At 55.8% G+C, this 22,840-nt stretch overlaps 2 protein-coding genes across 4 annotated transcripts in view; both read left to right on the top strand.

Moving 5' to 3' along the window:
- Positions 1–13,388, top strand: part of LOC116958379 (putative ferric-chelate reductase 1) — a 71,167-nt gene extending 57,779 nt beyond the window's left edge. For both annotated transcript variants that reach the window (XM_076056526.1, XM_076056527.1), the window contains exons 14-16: positions 1,259–1,402; positions 8,980–9,065; positions 13,159–13,388. In XM_076056526.1, coding sequence (XP_075912641.1) covers positions 1,259–1,402; positions 8,980–9,065; positions 13,159–13,251 — 323 coding nt within the window. In that variant the 3' untranslated portion in view covers positions 13,252–13,388. The remainder of the gene's footprint in view (positions 1–1,258; positions 1,403–8,979; positions 9,066–13,158) is intronic.
- Positions 13,389–20,911: 7,523 nt separating this feature from the next.
- LOC142907250 (ribose-phosphate pyrophosphokinase 1) overlaps positions 20,912–22,840 on the top strand; it is a 35,714-nt gene continuing 33,785 nt past the window's right edge. Inside the window, exon 1 of one of the 2 annotated variants that reach the window (XM_076056524.1) lies at positions 20,912–21,558. In XM_076056524.1, coding sequence (XP_075912639.1) covers positions 21,437–21,558 — 122 coding nt within the window. In that variant the 5' untranslated portion in view covers positions 20,912–21,436. The remainder of the gene's footprint in view (positions 21,559–22,840) is intronic. The other variant, XM_076056525.1, reaches the window with a different exon arrangement.

Genomic DNA, 22,840 nt, shown 5'->3' with positions numbered 1-22,840 from the left:
ACCCACGACCTCCTGCAAACCAGGCGAGGTAGTCAACATCTCAGCATCGAACCCACGACCTCCTGCGCACCAGGCGAGGTAGTCAACATCTCAACATCGAACCCACGACCTCCTGCACACCAGGCGAGGTAGTCAACATCTCAACATCGAACCCACAACCCCCTGCGCACCAGGCGAGGTAGTCAACATCTCAACATCGAACCCACGACCTCCTGCACACCAGGCGAGGTAGTCAACATCTCAACATCGAACCCACGACCTCCTGCACACCAAGCGAGGTAGTCAACATCTCCTAGCCACCGTAGTGATGATGATGAGAGAGAGACGTAGACTCCAAATATACAGCAAGGGTGCGTGATCGAACCCACGACCTCCTGCGCACCAGGCGAGGTAGTCAACATCTCAACATCGAACCCACGACCTCCTGCACACCAGGCGAGGTAGTCAACATCTCAACATCGAACCCACGACCTGCATACCAGGCGATGTAGTCAACATCTCAACATCGAACCCACGACCTCCTGCGTACCAGGCGAGGTAGTCAACATCTCAACATCGAACCCACGACCTCCTGCGCACCAGGCGAGGTAGTCAACATCTCAACATCGAACCCACGACCTCCTGCACACCAAGCGAGGTAGTCAACATCTCCTAGCCACCGTAGTGATGATGATGAGAGAGAGACGTAGACTCCAAATATACAGCAAGGGTGCGTGATCGAACCCACGACCTCCTGCGCACCAGGCGAGGTAGTCAACATCTCAACATCGAACCCACGACCTCCTGCACACCAGGCGAGGTAGTCAACATCTCAACATCGAACCCACGACCTGCATACCAGGCGATGTAGTCAACATCTCAACATCGAACCCACGACCTCCTGCACACCAGGCGAGGTAGTCAACATCTCAACATCGAACCCACGACCTCCTGCGTACCAGGCGAGGTAGTCAACATCTCAACATCGAACCCACGACCTCCTGCGCACCAGGCGAGGTAGTCAACATCTCAACATCGAACCCACGACCTCCTGCGCACCAGGCGAGGTAGTTAACATCTCCCTAGCCACCGTGGTGATGATGATGAGAGAGAGAGAGAGACGCAGACTCCAAATATATAGCAAGGGTGCGGGATCGAACCCACGCCCTCCTGCGCACCAGGCGAGGTAGTCAACATCTCAACATCGAACCCACGACCTCCTGCACACCAGGCGAGGTAGTCAACATCTCCCCCCCGCTCCCCCCTCCCCTGCGGACAGTGGCTGCGATGTTCCTGGGGGTGGACATGACGTCGCTGGACCTGCCAGACACCTGGGACAAGCTCACGCTGATCGGTGCCGTGGCCTGGCAGGTGGCGACGGAGCTCCTCCTGGAGGCACACGCACACAGGGGCTGTCGTGCAGGTGGGTTGGGGTGGTGGTGACACACACACACACCTACACACACACACAGACACCTACACACACACACACCTACACACACACCTACACACCTACACACATACACACCTACACACATACACACCTACACACACACACACCTACACCCCTACACACACACACCTACACACACACCTAGACACACACACACCTACACACACACACCTACACACACACCTACACACACACCTACACACACCTACACACCTACACACATACACACACACACACCTACACACACCTACACACACCTACACACACACCTACACACACACCTACACACACACACACCTACACACACCTACACACCTACACACACACCTACACACACCTACACACCTACACACACACACCTACACACACACACCTACACACAACTACACACACACACATACACACACACCTACATACACACATACACACACACCTACATACACACACACATACACACACACCTACACACACACACACACACCTACACACACACACACCTACACACCAACACACACACCTACACACACACCTACACACACACCTACACACACCTACACACACACACATACAGACACACCTACATACACACACCTACACACACACACACCTACACACACACACACCTACACACCAACACACACACACACCTACACACACACCTACACACACACCTACACACACACACACACACCTACACACACACACCTACACACCTACACACACACCTACACACACACACACCTACACACACACACCTACACACACACACACCTACACACACACACCTACACACACCTACACACACACCTACACACACACCTACACACACACCTACACACACACCTACACACACACAAACCTACACACACACCTACACACACACCTACACACACATACACCTACACACACACCTACACACACATACACCTACACACCTACACACACACACACCTACACACACACACCTACACACACACCTACACACACCTACACACACACCTACACACACACACCTACACACACACACCTACACACACCTACACACACCTACACACACACACACCTACACACACACCTACACACACACCTACACATACACACCTACACACACACCTACACACACACACCTACACACACACCTACACACACACCTACACACACAGACCTACACACACACACCTAAACACACACACACCTACATGCACACAGGGGCTGTCGTGCAGGTGGGTCGGGGTGGTGGACACACACACACCTACACACACACACACACCTACACACACACACTTACACACACACCTACACACACCTACACACACACCTACACACACACATAAAGACAAAGATAAAGATCCCCCATATAGCCTGTAACAGACTGTAGGGGCAAGTGCTGTTAGCGAGCACCTATGAAGGCCAGAACGGTACACGAGGGGGTGGGTGGCCAGCACCACGCCCGACCGCCTTTGTCTCCCTAGTGGCGATGTTTACACACCGCACCAGGTACTCATTTGAGGCTGAGTCGACCTAGAGGAGGCCCGGGACCGGTTCAGATAATCGTCACTGGTGTTGGCCGTGAGCGGGAATCGAACCCGGGTCGCCAGGTTCATAGCGCAGCGCGCTAACCGCTACACTACCGCTCCCCACACACACACACACACACTTACACACACAAATACATACAACAACAACAACCGCCATTCGCCACTAAGTGGCGGTGACGTCGCCTCGACGCTTGTGCCAGGCTATGTGCACCCTGAGGCCACGTGAAGTGTCGAACGCCCGCTGGCAGGAGGTCACGGGGCAGACCCAGGTGCCACGGGTTGACTGACTGAGATGACTGGCTGATGCACCACCTGTGCCCCCTACTGTGCCAACCTGCTGTGCTTTAACCACCCGGCGCTCCGCTCGTTGTTGTGAGCGTTGCTCCCCCGCCCTCCGTTGTTGTTGGAGGGCGACTGCCTCCAACTGCCCAGTAGCGTCCTTCACGAGCCTCCTCCACAGAGGCCGATCTTGACACCGCTGGTACCAGTCATCGGCAAGTTCACTCAGCTCCACGTCCTCCTGTACCACATCACTCGATCCGGCCGAACAAAAGCTGTTTCGGCATGCGGTGGCTGGGCATGCGGGCTACATGACCCAGCCATCGCAGCCTTGCCTGCCGGAGGAGCTCACTGATGGGACCTTGCCCAGATCTTTCAAGGGTTTGTGAGTTCCTCACACAAATCCAGCCTGGTTAACCCCTGGATGGATCGTAGGCAGGCCAGCCTAAATGTTTCTAACCGGCGAAGATGTTCCATTAGGGGGGTCCACGTTTCGCAAGCGTAGAGAAGGGAGGGAATGACCGTGGCCGAGAAGACCTGAAGCTTAGTGTGGAGCGACAGACCAGGTAGCTTCCACACAGCGTTACGCAACCGATGAAAAGATATTGCCGCTCGACTGATTCGGAGTGAGACCTCTACTGTTAAACTGGAGCCGGTCATAAGCCCACTGCCCAGGTATGGGAAACTCTCCACTCTCTCCACAACTGCCCCATCACCGATTGGGAGTTGTGGGGGTGGAGTGTCCAATGGTACAAAATACCCAGGCAGGTGCTTAGTTTTGGTGGGGCTGATGGTAAGGCCCCACCTCTTAGTGGCACGCTCCAGTCTCAACAGCAGCGTCTCCAACTCCTCCTCTGAATGAGCAGCTATTACCAAATCATCAGCATACATAACGTGGTTGAGCAATAGGGAGCCATCCCTTGACCGCACCTGGGCATTGATCAGCCTCTCATTATATCTGTACCATATGGAGATTCCCCCGGTACAGCTATTGAAGGCTTCACAAACTACGTGGTCAAAATAGATGTTAAATAATGTGGGAGCCAGAGGACATCCCTGTCGCACCCAAGGTGTACAGGGAATGGCTCTGACTCCCGGCCACGTAGTTTTACCCGGGCCCGCTCACCATCATGAAGGTCCTTAATGACCGTGAGCAGAGGGTCAGGGACTCCAAAAGCACGAAGAACAACCCAGAGCCCAGGCCTACTGATGGTATCATAGGCCTTGACCAGGTCAATAAAGCAGAGATGTAGGTCTTGTTGGAATTCCCTACACCTCTGCTGTAGCAGATGGACAGAAAATATGGCATCTGTGCAGGACCGCCCTTTCCTGAAACTGCATTGGGGCTCCGCAAGCCTCTCCTCAGCGTGCCTGGCAAGGCGATGTTGAATAATCCTTGCCAGGACCTTTCCCGGCACACTGAGGAGTGAGATGCCCCTGTAGGTGTTACAGTCTGTGCGGTCCCCCTTCTTAAAGAGGGGGACCACACAGACACACACACACTGACACACACACACACTGACACACACAGACAAACATATAGACACACACACAGACACACACACACTGACACACACCCAGACACACACATACACACACACACTGACACACGCAGACACAAACAGACACACACACATACACACAGACACACACACACACTGACGCACACAGACACACACACAGACACACACACAGACACACACACACTGACAACAACAACAACAACAACCGCCATTCGCCACTAAGTGGCGGTGACGTCACCACGACGCTTGTGCCAGGCTATGTGCACCCTGAGGCCACGTGAAGTGTCGAACGCCCGCTGGCAGGAGGTCACGGGGCAGACCCAGGTGCCACGGGTCGACTGACTGAGATGACTGGCTGATGCACCACCTGTGCCCCCTACTGTGCCAACCTGCTGTGCTTTAGCCACCCGGCGCTCCGCTCGCTGTTGTGAGCGTCGCTCCTCCGCCCTCCGTTGTTGTTGGAGGGCGACTGCCTCCAACTGCCCAGTAGCATCCTTCACGAGCCTCCTCCACAGAGGCCGATCTTGACACCGCTGGTACCAGTCATCGGCAAGTCCACTCAGCTCCACGTCCTCCTGTACCACATCACTCCATCTCTTCTCTAGCCCGTGCCGCGCCCGCTTAGCCCCCTCAATCCGGCCAAACAAAAGCTGTTTCGGCATGCGGTGGCTGGGCATGCGGGCTACATGACCCAGCCATCGCAGCCTTGCCTGCCGGAGGAGCTCACCGATGGGACCCTGCCCAGATCTTTCAAGGATTTGTGAGCTCCTCACACAATCCAGTCTGGTTAAACCCAGGATGGATCGTAGGCAGGTCAGCCTAAATGTTTCTAACCGGCGAAGATGTTCCATTAGGGGGGTCCACGTTTCGCAAGCGTAGAGAAGGGAGGGAATGACCGTGGCCGAGAAGACCTGAAGCTTAGTGCGGAGCGACAGACCAGGTAGCTTCCACACAGCGTTACGCAACCGATGAAAAGATATTGCCGCTCGACTGATTCGGAGTGAGACCTCTGCTGTTAAACTGGAGCCAGTCATAAGCACACTGCCCAGGTATGGGAAACTCTCCACTCTCTCCACAACTGCCCCATCACCGATTGGGAGTTGTGGGGGTGGAGTGTCCGATGGTACAAAATACCCAGGCAGGTGCTTAGTTTTGGTGGGGCTGATGGTAAGGCCCCACCTCTTAGTGGCACGCTCCAGTCTCAGCAGCAGCGTCTCCAACTCCTCCTCTGACTGAGCAGCTATTACCAAGTCATCAGCATACATAACGTGGTTGAGCAATAGGGAGCCATCCCTTGACCGCACCCGGGCATCGATTAGCCTCCCATTATATCTGTACCATATGGAGATTCCCCCGGTACAGCTATTGAAGGCTTCACGAACTACGTGGTCAAAATAGATGTTAAATAATGTGGGAGCCAGAGGACATCCCTGTCGCACCCCAAGGTGTACAGGGAATGGCTCTGACTCCCGGCCACGTAGTTTTACCCGGGCCCGCTCACCATCATGAAGGTCCTTAATGATCGTGAGCAGAGGGTCAGGTACTCCAAAAGCACGAAGAACGACCCAGAGCCCAGGCCTACTGATGGTATCATAGGCCTTGACCAGGTCAATAAAGCAGAGATGTAGGTCTTGTTGGAATTCCCTACACCTCTGCTGTAGCAGACGGACAGAAAATATGGCATCTGTGCAGGACCGCCCTTTCCTGAAACCGCATTGGGGCTCCGCAAGCCTCTCCTCAGCGTGCCTGGCAAGGCGATGCTGAATAATCCTTGCCAGGACCTTTCCCGGCACACTGAGGAGTGAGATGCCCCTGTAGTTGTTACAGTCTGTGCGGTCCCCCTTCTTAAAAAGGGGGACCACCAGGGCATCCTTCCAATCCTGCGGAACCCGTCCAGTGGTCCAGACTGTTGTTATGATGTCATATAGGGCAGTCTGTGCACAAACGCCACCCTCCCTCAGCATTTCGCTTGGGAGATCATCTCTGCCCGCTGCCTTTCCTGGTCTCAGACTCCGGATCGCCTTCAATACTTCCTCAGCAGATGGCACCTCAGCCAGCCACTCACAGGGGGTGACTTCATCCAATATTTGAGGCACCGCAGCCTCAGCAGGGTCATCCTCACTTTGTGCCACGATGTTTTCCTGGCTGTGGGATTTTCCCTCCCCCAGGACCTCACAGAAATGCTCAGCAAATCTGCGAACCTGTTCCTGGGGGTCGGAAATTGGATCACCGTTTTTTCCCCTAATGATGGTAATAGGTGTGGCGCTGCAGGTTACTTTTTTGATGGAGTTAAATAGCGATTTGTGATCACGGGCCACTGAGGCAGACTCCATCTCCTCAGCAACCCGCGACCACCACCCATCCTTGCAGCGCCTCACGGCTCTCCGAACCTCCGAGCGAAGGCTGCGGTAAGCCTCCTCATTCTCTGACGTGGGATTCTGTAGCCGATGACAGTGGGCCTGTCGCTTTTTCTCAACCATCCTGAACAACTCCTCTGTCATCCAGGGTGTCTGGGGAGGTCTGGACCGCGTACCCAAAGCAGCCATTGCAGCTGCATGAGTCACAGTCCTAAACCTCGCCCATTTACCCTCGACATCAGGAGGAGTCGGGGACGATGCCAATCCCAGCCGCAAGCGATGATGAAATTCTCGCTTGCAACTTTCATCAGATAACTGAGACCAGGCCACTTTAGGTTGGAATGGGGTCCTGGGTGTACACCCACCACCGGAGTGGAAGAATGGCAGGCGCATCTTACAGATGACTAGTCGATGGTCAGAGGGCAGATCAGCTCCACGGTAGGTCCTGGTGTCAAGGACATGGGCTCGCATTCGCTGGTCCGTCACTATGTAGTCCAGCAGATGTTCTTGCTTGGACCCGGCATGCATCCATGATGTTGTGTGGATGCGCCGATGCCGGAACAGCGTGTTGGTAATTACAAGCCCATGGGCTGCACAAAAATCTAGCAGCCTCCTACCGTTGTTATTGAGCTGATCTGGCCCATGCCCTCCAATCACTCCAGACCAGGTGCCAGTATCATGACCAACTCGGGCATTGAAGTCACCCAACATGATGACTCTATCCCGAGGGGCCACTTTAGCCAGCACCTGTGACAGGAGGTCATAGAAGGCATCTGACTCATCGGCTTTGCCTGCATCCCTCCACGGATGTTCATCTTCGGTGGGGGCATAAGTAACCACGACCACCATTCCTCGCCTCCGGTTGATGGGAAGGCGAGCTCAAAGTAGCCTGGGGCTTACAGCTTCCCACACCTCACCGCCACGCTCCCACGCCCCCTTCATTCTTTTGTTCAAAAGAAGACCCACACCCTGTTGTTTGGCAGTCTGCTGCCCCGAGTAGAGGACTGTCCACCCCTCATGGTGGCAGGAGCCAGAGCCGGTCCACCGGACCTCCTGAATGCCGCATAGATCCAGGCGGTACCGGTCCAGCTCCCGACAGAGGAGTGGCAGCCTCTCCTCTGCAGTGAGCGTTCGAACATTCCACGTGGCCACCCGTAGTGGCTTTTCGTTGTTTCTGGAGTAGCCCCGAGGGTAGGTATTCAATCTCCTGGCTCCGCCAATTGGGGTTTGGCCAGGAGACGTCATAGACGCCTGGCCCCCCGGGGCCTCCGGCACAAGCTTAGTTGTTACATATTTCACTTTAATTCGTGGTTTTGTGGTAATTAATTGAAGGTGGAGGGGTTACCAGCCCCTCGCACCCGTCCAGAGCCCCCGTTTAGCCCCTGTGGTGGACACATATGCCATGAGGGGAGGAGCCAATCAAAATTGGAACTCCCCCCACAGCACTGTCCACGACAGAGTTGCCCGTCCGGCACCGCGAGGAGGTAGGGGGTTGTTTTGCCGGACTCAACACACAGACACACACATACACACACACTGACACAAACAGACACAAACAGACACACACACATACACACAGACACACTGACACACACAGACAAACATACAGACACACACACACAGACACACATACGGACACACACACACTGACACACACACTGACACACGCAGACACACACAGACACACACACATACACACAGACACACATACACACACACTGACGCACACAGACACACATACAGACACACACACACTGACGCACACAGACACACAAACAGACACACACAGACACACACACACATGCGTGTGCGTGTGTGCGTGGACGCGTCTTTGCCCACCCCTGCCCCAGGTTCGTCGGTGGGGATGGAGCTGCGTGGTGTGGCCGGCACCGTGGCCGGCACCGTGGCGAAGGAACAAAGCGAACGCAGCGGCACCGTGGGTGACACAGGGTGGGGGTGACACAGGGTGGGGGTGACACAGGGTGGGGGTGACACAGGGTGGGGGTGACACAGGGTGGGGGTGACACAGGGTGGGGGTGACACAGGGTGGGGGTGACACTGGGTGGGGGTGACACAGGGTGGGGGTGACACAGGGTGGGGGTGACACAGGGTGGGGGTGACACAGGGTGGGGGTGACACAGGGTGGGGGTGACAGAGGGTGGGGGTGACACAGGGTGGGGGTGACACAGGGTGGGGTGGTACCCTGTGTCTGTGTGTCTTTGTGTGTCTGTGTGTGTTCTGTGTGTGTGTCTGTGTGTGTCTGTGTGGTGTGTGTGTCCGGCAAAACAACCCCCTACCTCCTCGCGGTGCCGGACGGGCAACTCTGTCGTGGACAGTGCTGTGGGGGGAGATCCAATTTTGATTGGCTCCTCCCCTCATGGCATGTGTGTCCACCACAGGGGCTAAACGGGGGCTCTGGATGGGTGCGAGGGGCTGGCAACCCCTCCACCTTCAATTAATTACCACGAAACCACGAGTTAAACTGAAATATGTAACAAATAAGCTTGTGCCGGAGGCCCCGGGGGGCCAGGCGTCTATGACGTCTCCTGGCCAAACCCCAATTGGCGAAGCCAGGAGATTGAATATCTACCCTCGGGGCTCCTCCAGAAACAACGAAAAGCCTCTACGGGTGGCCACGTGGAATGTTCGAACGCTCACTGCGGAGGAGAGGCTGCCACTCCTCTGTCGGGAGCTGGACCGGTATCGCCTGGATCTCTGTGGCATTCAGGAGGTCCGGTGGACCGGCTCTGGCTCCTGCCACCATGAGGGGTTGACAGTTCTCTACTCGGGGCAGCAGACTGCCAAACAACAGGGTGTGGCTCTTCTTTGAACAAAAGAATGAAGGGGGCGTGGGAGCGTGGCGGTGAGGTGTGGGAAGCTGTAAGCCCCAGGCTACTTTGGGCTCGCCTTCCCATCAACCGGAGGCGAGGAATAGTGGTCGTGGTTACTTATGCCCCCACCGAAGATGAACATCCGTGGAGGGATGCAGGCAAAGCCGATGAGTCAGATGCCTTCTATGACCTCCTGTCACAGGTGCTGGCTAAAGTGTCCCCTCGGGATAGAGTCATCATGTTGGGTGACTTCAATGCCCGAGTTGGTCATGATACTGGCACCTGGTCTGGACTGATTGGAGGGCATGGGCCAGATCAGCTCAATAACAACGGTAGGAGGCTGCTAGGTTTTTGTGCAGTCCATGGGCTTGTAATTACCAACACGCTGTTCTGGCATCGGCGCATCCACACAACATCATGGATGCATGCCGGGTCCAAGCAAGAACATCTGCTGGACTACATAGTGACGGACCAGCGGATGCGAGCCCATGTCATTGACACCAGGACCTACCGTGGAGCTGATCTGCCTTCTGACCATCGACTAGTCATTTGTAAGATGCGCCTGCCATTCTTCCACTCCGGTGGTGGGTGTACACCCAGGACCCCATTCCAACCTAAAGTGGCCTGGTCTCAGTTATCTGATGAAAGTTGCAAGCGAGAATTTCATCATCGCTTGCGGCTGGGATTGGCATCGTCCCCGACTCCTCCTGATGTCGAGGGTAAATGGGCGAGGTTTAGGACTGTGATTCATGCAGCTGCAAAGGCTGCTTTGGGTACGCGGTCCAGACCTCCCCAGAGACCATGGCTGACAGAGGAGGTGTTCAGGATGGTTGAGAAAAAGCGAAAGGCCCACTGTCATCGGCTACAGAATCCCACGTCAGAGAATGAGGAGGCTTACCGCAGCCTTCGCTCGGAGGTTCAGAGAGCCGTGAGGCGCTGCAAGGATGGGTGGTGGTCGCGGGTTGCTGAGGAGATGGAGTCTGCCTCAGTGGCCCGTGATCACAAATCTCTATTTAACTCCATCAAAAAAGTAACCTGCAGCACCACACCTATTACCATTATTAGGGGAAAAAACGGTGATCCAATCTCCCACCCCCAGGAACAGGTTTGCAGATTTGCTGAGCATTTCTGTGAGGTCCTGGGGGAGGGAAAATCCCTCAGCCAGGAAAACATCGTGGCACAAAGTGAGGATGACCCTGCTGTGGCTGCGGTGCCTCAAATATTGAAAGGAGTCACCCCCTGTGAGTGGCTGGCTGAGGTGCCATCTGTTGAGGAAGTACTGAAGGCGATCCGGAGTCTGAGACCAGGAAAGGCAGCGGGCACAGATGATCTCCCAAGCAAAATGCTGAGGGAGGGTGGCGTTTGTGCACAGACTGCCCTATATGACATCATAACAACGGTCTGGACCACTGGACGGGTTCTGCAGGATTGGAAGGATGCCCTGGTGGTCCCCCTTTTTAAGAAGGGGGACCGCACAGACTGTAACAACTAGAGGGGCATCTCACTCCTCAGTGTGCCGGGAAAGGTCCTGGCAAGGATTATTCTTCAACATCGCCTTGCCAGGCACGCTGAGGAGAGGCTTGCGGAGCCCCAATGCGGTTTCAGGAAAGGGCGGTCCTGCACAGATGCCATATTTTCTGTCCGTCTGCTACAGCAGAGGTGTAGGGAATTCCAACAAGACCTACATCTCTGCTTTATTGACCTGGTCAAGGCCTATGATACCATCAGTAGGCCTGGGCTCTGGGTTGTTCTTCGTGCTTTTGGAGTACCTGACCCTCTGCTCACGATCATTAAGGACCTTCATGATGGTGAGCGGGCCCGGGTAAAACTACGTGGCCGGGAGTCAGAGCCATTCTTTGTACACCTTGGGGTGCGACAGGGATGTCCTCTGGCTCCCACATTATTTAACATCTATTTTGACCACGTAGTTTGTGAAGCCTTCAATAGCTGTACCGGGGGAATCTCCATATGGTACAGATATAATGGGAGGCTGATCGATGCCCGGGTGCAGCCAAGGGATGGCTCCCTATTGCTCAACCACGTTATGTATGCTGATGATTTGGTAATAGCTGCTCAGTCAGAGGAGGAGTTGGAGATGCTGCTGCTGAGACTGGAGCGTGCCACTAAGAGGTGGGGCTTTACCATCAGCCCCACCAAAACTAAGCACCTGCCTGGGTATTTTATACCATCGGACACTCCACCCCCACAACTCCCAATCGGTGATGGGGCAGTTGTGGAGAGAGTGGAGAGTTTCCCATACCTGGGCAGTGTGCATATGACTGGCTCCAGTTTAACAGCAGTGGTCTCACTCTTTTCGGTTGCGTAACGCTGTGTGGAAGCTACCTGGTCTGTAGCTCCGCACTAAGTTTCAGGTCTTCTCGGCCACGGTCATTCCCTCCCTTCTCTACGCTTGCGAAACGTGGACCCCCCTAATGGAACATCTTCGCCGGTTAGAAACATTTAGTCTGGCCTGCCTACGATCTATCCTGGGTTTAACCTGACTGTATTGTGTGAGGAGCTCACAAATCCTTGAAAGATCTGGGCAAGGTCCCATCGGTGAGCTCCTCTGGCGGGCAAAGCTGCGATGGCTGGGTCATGTAGCCCGCATGTCCAGCCACCGCATGCCGAAACAGCTTTTGTTCGGCCGGATCGAGGGGGCTAAGTGGGCGCGGCACGGGCTACAGAAGAGATGGAGTGATGTGGTACAGGAGGACGTGGAGCTGAGTGGACTTGCCGATGACTGGTACCAGCGGTGTCAAGATCGGCCTCTGTGGAGGAGGCTCGTGAAGGATGCTACTGGGCAGTTGGAGGCAGTCGCCCTCCAACAACAACGGAGGGCGGAGGAGCGACGCTCAGAACAACGAGCGGAGCGCCGGGTGGCTAAAGCACAGCAGGTTGGCACAGTAGGGGGCACATGTGGTGCATCAGCCAGTCATCTCAGTCAGTCAACCCGTGGCACCTGAGTCTGCCCCGTGACCTCCTGCCAGCGGGCGTTCGACACTTCACGTGGCCTCAGGGTGCACATAGCCTGGCACAAGCGTCGTGGTGACGTCACCGCCACTTAGTGGCGAATGGCGGTTGTTGTTGTTGTGTGTGTCTGTGTGTGATGTGTGTGTGTGTCTGTGTGTGTGTACGTGTGTGTCTGTGTGTGGTGTATGTGTGTGTGTCTATGTGTCTATGTGTGGTTGTATGTTGCAGGGACACACGTTCAAGAAGACTGTGCTGGCCGTGTACGTAGCTGGGAACTTGGTCTTCCTCATTGTCTACCTCGTGGCTATCGAGCAGGCCTGAAGAATACACACACGGCAACGCACTGGCACGCACACACACACACGGCAACGCACTGGCAAGCACAGACACATGGCAACGCACTGGCACACACACACACACACACGGCAACGCACTGGCACACACACACACGGCAACGCACTGGCAAGCACACACACACACACGGCAACGCACTGGCACACACACACACGCACGGCAACGCACTGACACGCACACACACACACACGGCAACGCACTGGCAAGCACAGACACATGGCAACGCACTGGCACACACACGCACGGCAACGCACTGGCACACACACACACACACGGCAACGCACTGGCAAGCACACACACACACACAGCAACGCACTGACACGCACACACACACACACACGGCAACGCACTGGCACACACACACGGCAACGCACTGGCACGCACACACACACACAGGGCAACGCACTGGCACACACACACACACACGGCAACACACGCACACACACACACGGCAACGCACGCACACACACACACGGCAACGCACGCACACACACACACACGGCAACGCACGCACACACACACACAGCAACGCACTGGCACGCACACACACACACAGCAACGCACTGGCATGCACACACACACACAGCAAAGCACTGGCACACACACACGGCAACGCACTGGCACACACACACACACGGCACCGCACTAACACGTACACACACACAGACACACACACACACACAGCACCGCACCGGCACACATGGCACACTTGCACACACCTTGCCGCACTGGCACGCACAGCACGTGGCCTTAAAAGGGGAACAACGGATGACGTTTCGGGTACTGGGGCCTCCTTCAGAGCGCAGAGATTGGAGAGGCCTAGCGGTGGGGGGGGGGAGGGGGGGAGGGGACGAGAGAGCACACGGCCTAAGACGGTCCGATATTTTACATCCATATCGAGGCTCCGACAGGGGTAGGAATAATTCAGAGCTCTGGATGGGCACCCCGAGCCTACTTGATTTGACTCCGTATCATGAAGTCGCGTTTGAAATCGCACTGGTATTTTTTTTTTTAAAGCAATTAAATCTACGTACGTATGATTATTATTACCTCCAAACATGGGCTGGCCAGTACCACGGTGTGGGAAGGCATTCATCCAGCAGAAAGAGGGAGCTGTGTGCGATGGAGAGAGCTGTGGATGAAGAGGAGAGAGCTGTGGATGAAGGAGGGAGCTGTGTGTGATGGAGAGAGCTGTGGATGAAGGAGAGAGCTGTGTGTGAAGGAGAGAGCTGTAGATGAAGGAGGGAGCTGTGGATGAAGGAGAGAGCTGTGGATGACGGAGAGAGAGCTGTGGATGAAGGAGAGAGCTGTGGATTAAGGAGAGAGCTGTGGATGAAGGAGGGAGCTGTGGATGAAGGAGAGAGCTGTGGATGAAGAAGAGAGCTGTATGTGAAGGAGGGAGCTGTGGATGAAGGAGGGAGCTGTGGATGAAGGAGAGAGCTGTGGATGAAGGAGAGAGCTGTGGATGAAGGAGGGAGCTGTGGATGAAGGAGAGAGCTGTGTGTGAAGGAGGGAGCTGTGGATGAAGGAGAGAGATGTGGGTGAAGGAGAGAGCTGTGGATGACGGAGAGAGAGCTGTGGATGAAGGAGAGAGCTGTGTGTGAAGGAGAGAGCTGTGGATGAAGGAGAGAGCTGTGGATGAAGGAGAGAGCTGTGGATGAAGGAGAGAGCTGTGGATGAAGGAGAGAGCTGTGTGTGATGGAGGTAAATGTGGATGAAGGAGAGAGCTGCGGATGAAGGAGGGAGCTGTGGATGAAGGAGAGAGCTGTGGATGAAGGAGAGAGCTGTGGATGAAGGAGAGAGAGCTGTGTGTAATGGAGGTAGCTGTGGATGAAGGAGAGAGCTGTGGATGAAGGAGAGAGCTGCGGATGAAGGAGGGAGCTGCGGATGAAGGAGGGAGCTGCGGATGAAGGAGAGAGCTGTGGATGAAGGAGAGAGCTGTGTGTGATGGAGGTAAATGTGGATGAAGGAGAGAGCTGCGGATGAAGGAGGGAGCTGTGGATGAAGGAGAGAGCTGTGGATGAAGGAGAGAGAGCTGTGTGTAATGGAGGTAGCTGTGGATGAAGGAGAGAGCTGTGGGTGAAGGAGGGAGCTGCAGATGAAGGAGGGAGCTGCGGATGAAGGAGGGAGCTGCGAATGAAGGAGAGAGCTGTGGATGAAGGAGAGAGCTGTCTGTGATGGAGGTAGCTGTGGATGAAGGGGGGAGCTGTGTGTGATGGCGGTAGCTGTGGATGAAGAGATGAGAGCTGTGGATGAAGAAGGGGGGAGAGAGCTGCGTGTGACGAAGGTCGAATAAAAAGTACTGGAAACCTTGACTTGTCTTCGCGTGTCGCTCATGAGAGTCCCCGCAACGCCGGGAATGCCGCCACGGCAGAGTCCCAAATCGGGACGGCACACCGGACGTTGCCGTCCAGACCCGGGAGTCTCGCCGGCGCCAGCAGTTGAGCCAATAAACGGTGGTAGGCAGGTTGGTAGGCAGGTTGGTAGGCAGTGTGGTAGGCAGGGTGGTAGGCAGGTTGGTAGGCAGGTTGGTAGGCAGGGTGGTAGGCAGGTTGGTAGGCAGGGTGGTAGGCAGGGTGGTAGGCAGGTTGGTAGGCAGGTTGGTAGGCAGGGTGGTAGGCAGGTTGGTAGGCAGGGTGGTAGGCAGGGTGGTAGGCAGGTTGGTAGGCAGGGTGGTAGGCAGGGTGGTAGGCAGGGTGGTAGGCAAGTTGGTAGGCAGGTTGGTAGGCAGGGTGGTAGGCAGGTTGGTAGGCAGGGTGGTAGGCAGGTTGGTAGGCAGGGTGGTAGGCAGGGTGGTAGGCAGGTTGGTAGGCAGGTTGGTAGGCAGGGTGGTAGGCAGGTTGGTAGGCAGGGTGGTAGGCAGGTTGGTAGGCAGGTTGGTAGGCAGGTTGGTAGGCAGGGTGGTAGGCAGGTTGGTAGGCAGGTTGGTAGGCAGGGTGGTAGGCAGGGTGGTAGGCAGGTTGGTAGGCAGGTTGGTAGGCAGGGTGGTAGGCAGGGTGGTAGGCAGGTTGGTAGGCAGGTTGGTAGGCAGGTTGGTTGGCAGGTTGGTAGGCAGGTTGGTAGGCAGGGTGGTAGGCAGGTTGGTAGGCAGGTTGGTAGGCAGGGTGGTAGGCAGGGTGGTAGGCAGGTTGGTAGGCAGGGTGGTAGGCAGGTTGGTAGGCAGGTTGGTAGGCAGGGTGGTAGGCAGGTTGGTCACGTGTGGTGGGGTAAATCGGTGGACGTCCTCCCCCTTTGTCCACTGTCTTGGCCACGCGTCAGCGACGCGGTGGCTAGGAGATGTTGACTACCTCGCCTGGTACGCAGGAGGTCGTGGGTTCGATGTTGAGATGTTGACCACCTCGCCTGGTACGCAGGAGGTCGTGGGTTCGATGTTGAGATGTTGACTACCTCGCCTGGTACGCAGGAGGTCGTGGGTTCGATGTTGAGATGTTGACTACCTTGCCTGGTACGCAGGAGGTCGTGGGTTCGATGTTGAGATGTTGACTACCTCGCCTGGTACGCAGGAGGTCGTGGGTTCGATGTTGAGATGTTGACTACCTCGCCTGGTACGCAGGAGGTCGTGGGTTCGATGTTGAGATGTTGACTACCTCGCCTGGTACGAAGGAGGTTGTGGGTTCGATGTTGAGATGTTGACTACCTCGTCTGGTACGCAGGAGGTCGTGGGTTCGATGTTGAGATGTTGACTACCTCGCCTGGTACGCAGGAGGTCGTGGGTTCGATGTTGAGATGTTGACTACCTCGCCTGGTACGCAGGCGGTCGTGGGTTCGATGTTGAGATGTTGACTACCTCGCCTGGTACGCAGGAGGTCGTGGGTTCGATGTTGAGATATTGACTACCTCCCCTGGTACGCAGGAGGTTGTGGGTTCGATGTTGAGATGTTGACTACCTCGCCTGGTACGCAGGAGGTCGTGGGTTCGATGTTGAGATGTTGACTACCTGGTCTGGTACGTAGGAGGTCGTGGGTTCGATCCCGCCCCTGACGATGCCTGCTGCTGCTGCTGTATATTTGGAGTCTGCGTCTCTCTCTCATCATCATCATCATCACGGTGGCTATGAGATGTTGACTACCTCGCCTGGTACGCAGGAGGTCGTGAGTTCGATCCCGCCCCTGACGATGCCTGCTGCTGTGTACAGTGGTACTTCGGTACACGTCGTTAATTCGTTCCAGAAGGGGGAAGACTCGTACCGAAAAGTGACGTCTACCAAACGAATTGTTCCCATAAGACATCAAGGGAAAGGAATTAATCCGTTCCAGAGTGTAAGACATTATATTTTACGTGGCATTTTATACATTAATGTGGTTGTATAACATAATGTAGACGCTACTTGTTACTAAAATGCATGCGTACATTAAAATGACGACAAAAAAACCACGTGAAAATTCACAGAGAGTTCCAGCAAGGGTTGTGCACTGAACGAGATCTACAGGCAGGCTGAGGAGCGGCGCTTCGTCTCAGTCGTGGACGGGGTCTACGCGGAGACGCGGCGACTCGTCCCGACCCAGACAAGTTCTATTTAGCAAGGCGTCGTACCCCAAGCAAGACGTCATATAGCAAGACATGTTTTTCTCTTTATGGGTCTATATATGGGTCTATATGGGTCTCTGAGTACAGGTCGCTATGAGTGTGGGTCTCTATGAGTGTGGGTCTCTATGAGTGTGGGTCTCTATGGGTGTGGGTCTCTATGGGTGTGAGTCTCTATGAGTGTGGGTCTCTATGACTATGGGTCTCTATGAGTGTGGGTCTCTGTGGGTGTGGGTCTCTATGACTGTGGGTCTCTATGAGTGTGGGTCTCTGGGTGTGGGTCTCTATGGGTGTGGGTCTCTATGAGTGTGGGTCTCTATCAGTATGGGTCTCTATGGGTATGGGTCTCTATGAGTGTGGGTCTCTATGAGTATGGGTCTCTATGAGTATGGGTCTCTATGACTGTGGGTCTCTATGAGTGTGGGTCTCTATGAGTGTGGGTTTCTATGAGTGTGGGTCTCTATGGGTGTGGGTCTCTATGAGTGTGGGTCTCTATGAGTATGGGTCTCTATGAGTGTGGGTCTCTATGAGTATGGGTCTCTATGACTGTGGGTCTCTATGAGTGTGGGTCTCTATGAGTGTGGGTCTCTATGAGTTGTGGGTCTCTATGAGTGTGGGTCTCTCTGCGTGTGGGTCTCTATGAGTTGTGGGTCTCTATGAGTGTGGGTCTCTATGAGTGTGGGTTTCTATGAGTGTGGGTCTCTATGGGTGTGGGTCTCTATGAGTGTGGGTCTCTATGAGTATGGGTCTCTGTGAGTGTGAGTCTCTATGAGTGTAGGTCTCTATGAGTGTGGGTCTCTATGAGTGTGGGTTTCTATGAGTGTGGGTCAGTGTGGGTCTCTGTGGGTCTCTATGAGTGTGGGTCTCTATGAGTGGGGTCTCTATGAGTGTGGGTCTCTATGAGTGTGGGTCTCTATGAGTGTGGGTCTCTATAACTGTGGGTCTCTATGAGTGGGGTCTCTGAGTGTGGGTCTCTATGAGTGTGGGTCTCTATGAGTGTGGGTCTCTATGAGTGTGGGTCTCTATGAGTGTGGGTCTCTATGGGTGTGGGTCTCTATGAGTGGGGTCTCTGAGTGTGGGTCTCTATGAGTGTGGGTCTCTATGAGTGTGGGTCTCTATGAGTGTGGGTCTCTATGGGGGTGGGTCTCTATGAGTGTGGGTCTCTATGACTGTGGGTCTCTATGAGTGTGGGTCTCTATGAGTATGGGTCTCTATGAGTATTGGTGTCTATGAGTATGGGTCTCTATGAGTGTGGGTCTCTATGAGTATGGGTCTCTATGAGTGTGGGTCTCTATGAGTATGGGTCTCTATGAGTGTGGGTCTCTATGAGTATGGGTCTCGCTGAGTGTGGGTCTCTATGAGTATGGGTCTCTATGAGTATGGGTCTCTATGAGTGTGGGTCTCTATGGGTGTGGGTCTCTATGAGTGTTGGTCTCTATGACTATGGGTCTCTGTGACTATGGGTCTCTATGACTATGGGTCTCTGTGACTATGGGTCTCTATGACTATGGGTCTCTATGAGTGTGGGTCTCTATGACTATGGGTCTCTATGAGTGTGGGTCTCTATGAGTATGGGTCTCTATGAGTGTGGGTCTTTATGGGTGTGGGTCTCTATGACTATGGGTCTCTATGGGTGTGGGTCTCTATGAGTGTGGGTCTCTATGAGTGTGGGTCTCTATGGGTCTGTAGAGAACAATAGCCATTTCTGTGACCAGTCACAAGCTAATCACTCAGCCATTTCAATGCTAAATTCTATGCTAATTCCTTTGTCAAGGCGCTTTGTTTCTTCTCACACAGCTTAAAGGTCGTGATCTGAGCGTGGCTTTTTTCACTCCAGCGCTGTCCTCCAGACAGTCTCGTCCCTTCACCTGATGAAGGCCGCTTGTGTTGTGGCCGAAACGTCGTGATTTTTGTTATTTTATTTTTTACCTACGTGACTTTACCCAATAAAACCAAAGAGTATGTCTGTAGAGAACACTCTGGATTTTAGGTTTTCTTGACAGCAGGGATACATACTTTTTGGTTATTTCGGTAAAGCCACGGACGCTTGTGTTGCGCCCGAAACGTCGTGATTTAATTTATGTTGTTCTATATCTTCGTGACTTTAGCGGAAGAAACAAAGAGAAGGAGAGAACACGTTTAGAGTATTTGGAGGATTAACATCTCAGAGCCACCGTGGCGCCCCGCCCCTCCCCCATCAATCCCCGCCCCTCCCCCATCAATCCCCGCCCCTCCCATCAATCCCCACCACTTCCACCTCAAAGCCCCTCCCCCAATCTCCCTCAAGCCCCTCCCCCCTCTCTATGAATCCCCGCCCCTCACGTCAATCCCCGCCACTTCCACCTCAAGCCCCTCCTCCAATCTCCCTCAAGCCCCTCCCCCTCTCTATCAATCCTTGCCATTTGCACCTCAAGCCCCTCCCCCAATCTCTCTCAAGCCCCTCCCCCCTCTCTATGAATCCCCGCCCCTCACGTAAATCCCCGCCACTTCCACCTCAAGCCCCTCCCCCAATCTCCCTCAAGCCCCTCCCCCTCTCTATCAATCCCCGCCCCTCACGTCAATCCCCGCCACTTCCACCTCAAGCCCCCACCCCTAATCTCCCTCAAGCCCCTCCCCCTCTCTATCAATCCCCGCCAATTCCACATCAAGCCCCTCCCCCAATCTCCCTCAAGCCCCTCCTCCTCCCTATCAATCCCCGCCTCCTCCCCCCCCCGCCCATCAATCCCCCCGCCACCTCCCAACTTCAAACCCCACCCACTTTACTTCCCCCCCCCCACCTCGCGCTGCGCCCGCCCCTTCCGTTTCCGTGCCGCACGTGCTCGCGCCCCCCCCCAACTTCCCACGCGCTCCGCCCAACCCCTTCCGTTTCCGGGCGGCACGCGCTCGCCTCACCGACCCCTCCCCCACTCACCCCTCCCCTCACAACACCTCCCCCCCCCACCCACTTACGCACGCGCTGCGCCCGCCCCTTCCGTTTCCGGGCGGCACGCGCTCGCCTCACCGTCCCCTCCCCCACTCACCCCTCCCCTCACAACACCCCTCCCCCACCCACTACGCACGCGCTGCGCCCGCCCCTTCCGTTTCCGGGCGGCACGTGCTCGCCCCACAGACCCCTCCCCCCCTCTCACTCACCACGCCACGCGCGCCCCGCACAGCAGCAGCAGCAGCGGAGGCGGCGTCCCCAGACTCCCGTTTCTCTTTTCCCGCCATTTTACAGCCTCACCACCCACTTCCCCTCAGCCACCCTCACAACACCCCCAAACCCGCAACCCGCAACCAACGCGCTCCATTTAACTCCCAAGCCCTCACCACCACCACCCTCGCCTCGTCTCCAACCCGGCCTACAACCACGGCCTCCTTCGCCCGCCGAAAACGCCTTGGACCGGTCCAATACCCGTACCGCGACTCCATCGCCTCCTCATCCTCCTCCACCTCCTCATCCTCCACCTCGTCGCATCGCCGCCGTCTCCTCACGCACACCGCCGCATCTCCAGAACGCCGCCGCTATTTCGCAGCAGCAGCAGTAGCAGCTGCTGCGTCAGCCGCTACTGATTTGACCGCTGCGTTATCGTCAACAACAACAACAACAGCAGCATCGTCAACAACAACAACAACAGCATCGGCAGCCATGCCCAACATCAAAGTGTTCAGCGGCTCGTCGCACCCCGACCTCTCGCAGCGCGTGGCGGACCGCCTCGGACTCGAGCTGGGCAAGGTGGTGACCAAGAAGTTCAGTAACCAGGAGACGTGGTGAGTGGTGAGGGGGTTGGTGAGTGGTGAGGGGGGTTGGTGAGTGGTGAGGGGGTTGGTGAGTGGTGAGGGGGGTTGGTGAGTGGTGAGGGGGTTGGTGAGTGGTGAGGGGGTTGGTGAGTGGTGAGGGGGTTGGTGAGTGGTGAGGGGGTTGGTGAGTGGTGAGGGGGTTGGTGAGTGGTGAGGGGGTTGGTGAGTGGTGAGGGGGTTGGTGAGTGGGGAGTGGGTGAGGGGGTTGGTGAGTGGGAGGCGGGTGAGGGGTCAGGTGGGTGGTGTGGTGAGCGGGTGAGGGGTCAGGTGGGTGGGTTGGTGAGGGAGCGGATGAGGGGGCTGGTTGGTGAGGGGGCGGGTTGGTGAGTTGGCGGGTGAGTGATCTGGTGAGGAGGAGACGTGGTGAGGGAGTGATCTGGTGAGCGGGAGACGTGGTGAGGGAGTGATCTGGTGAGGAGGAGACGTGGTGATTGAGTAATCTGGTGAGCGGGAGACGTGGTGAGGGAGTGATCTGGTGAGGAGGAGACGTGGTGATTGAGTGATCTGGTGAGCGGGAGACGGTGAGGGAGTGATCTGGTGAGGAGGAGACGTGGTGAGGGAGTGATCTGGTGAGCGGGAGACGTGGTGAGGGAGTGATCTGGTGAGGAGGAGACGTGGTGATTGAGTGATCTGGTGAGCGGGAGACGTGGTGAGGGAGTGATCTGGTGAGGAGGAGACGTGGTGATTGAGTGATCTGGTGAGCGGGAGACGTGGTGAGGGAGTGATCTGGTGAGGAGACGTGGTGAGGGAGTGATCTGGTGAGCGGGAGACGTGGTGAGGGAGTGATCTGGTGAGGAGGAGACGTGGTGATTGAGTGATCTGGTGAGCGGGAGACGTGGTGAGGGAGTGATCTGGTGAGGAGGAGACGTGGTGATTGAGTGATCTGGTGAGGAGACGTGGTGAGGGAGTGATCTGGTGAGGAGACGTGGTGAGGGAGTGATCTGGTGAGCGGGAGACGTGGCGAGGGAGTGATCTGGTGAGCGGGAGACGTGAGGGAGTGATCTGGTGAGCGGGAGACGTGGCGAGGGAGTGATCTGGTGAGCGGGAGACGTGGCGAGGGAGTGATCTGGTGAGGAGACGTGGTGAGGGAGTGATCTGGTGAGCGGGAGACGTGGTGAGGGAGTGATCTGGTGAGGAGACGTGGTGAGGGAGTGATCTGGTGAGCGGGAGACGTGGTGAGGGAGTGATCTGGTGAGCGGGAGACGTGGTGAGGGAGTGATCTGGTGAGCGGGAGACGTGGTGAGGGAGTGAT

Source organism: Petromyzon marinus, chromosome 76, assembly GCF_048934315.1.
Source record: "Petromyzon marinus isolate PM22_M1 ecotype Great Lakes invasive population chromosome 76, UKy_Petmar_22M1.pri1.0, whole genome shotgun sequence".
Classification (NCBI taxonomy): domain Eukaryota; kingdom Metazoa; phylum Chordata; class Hyperoartia; order Petromyzontiformes; family Petromyzontidae; genus Petromyzon; species Petromyzon marinus.
This window is presented reverse-complemented; position numbering and strand designations above follow the sequence as displayed.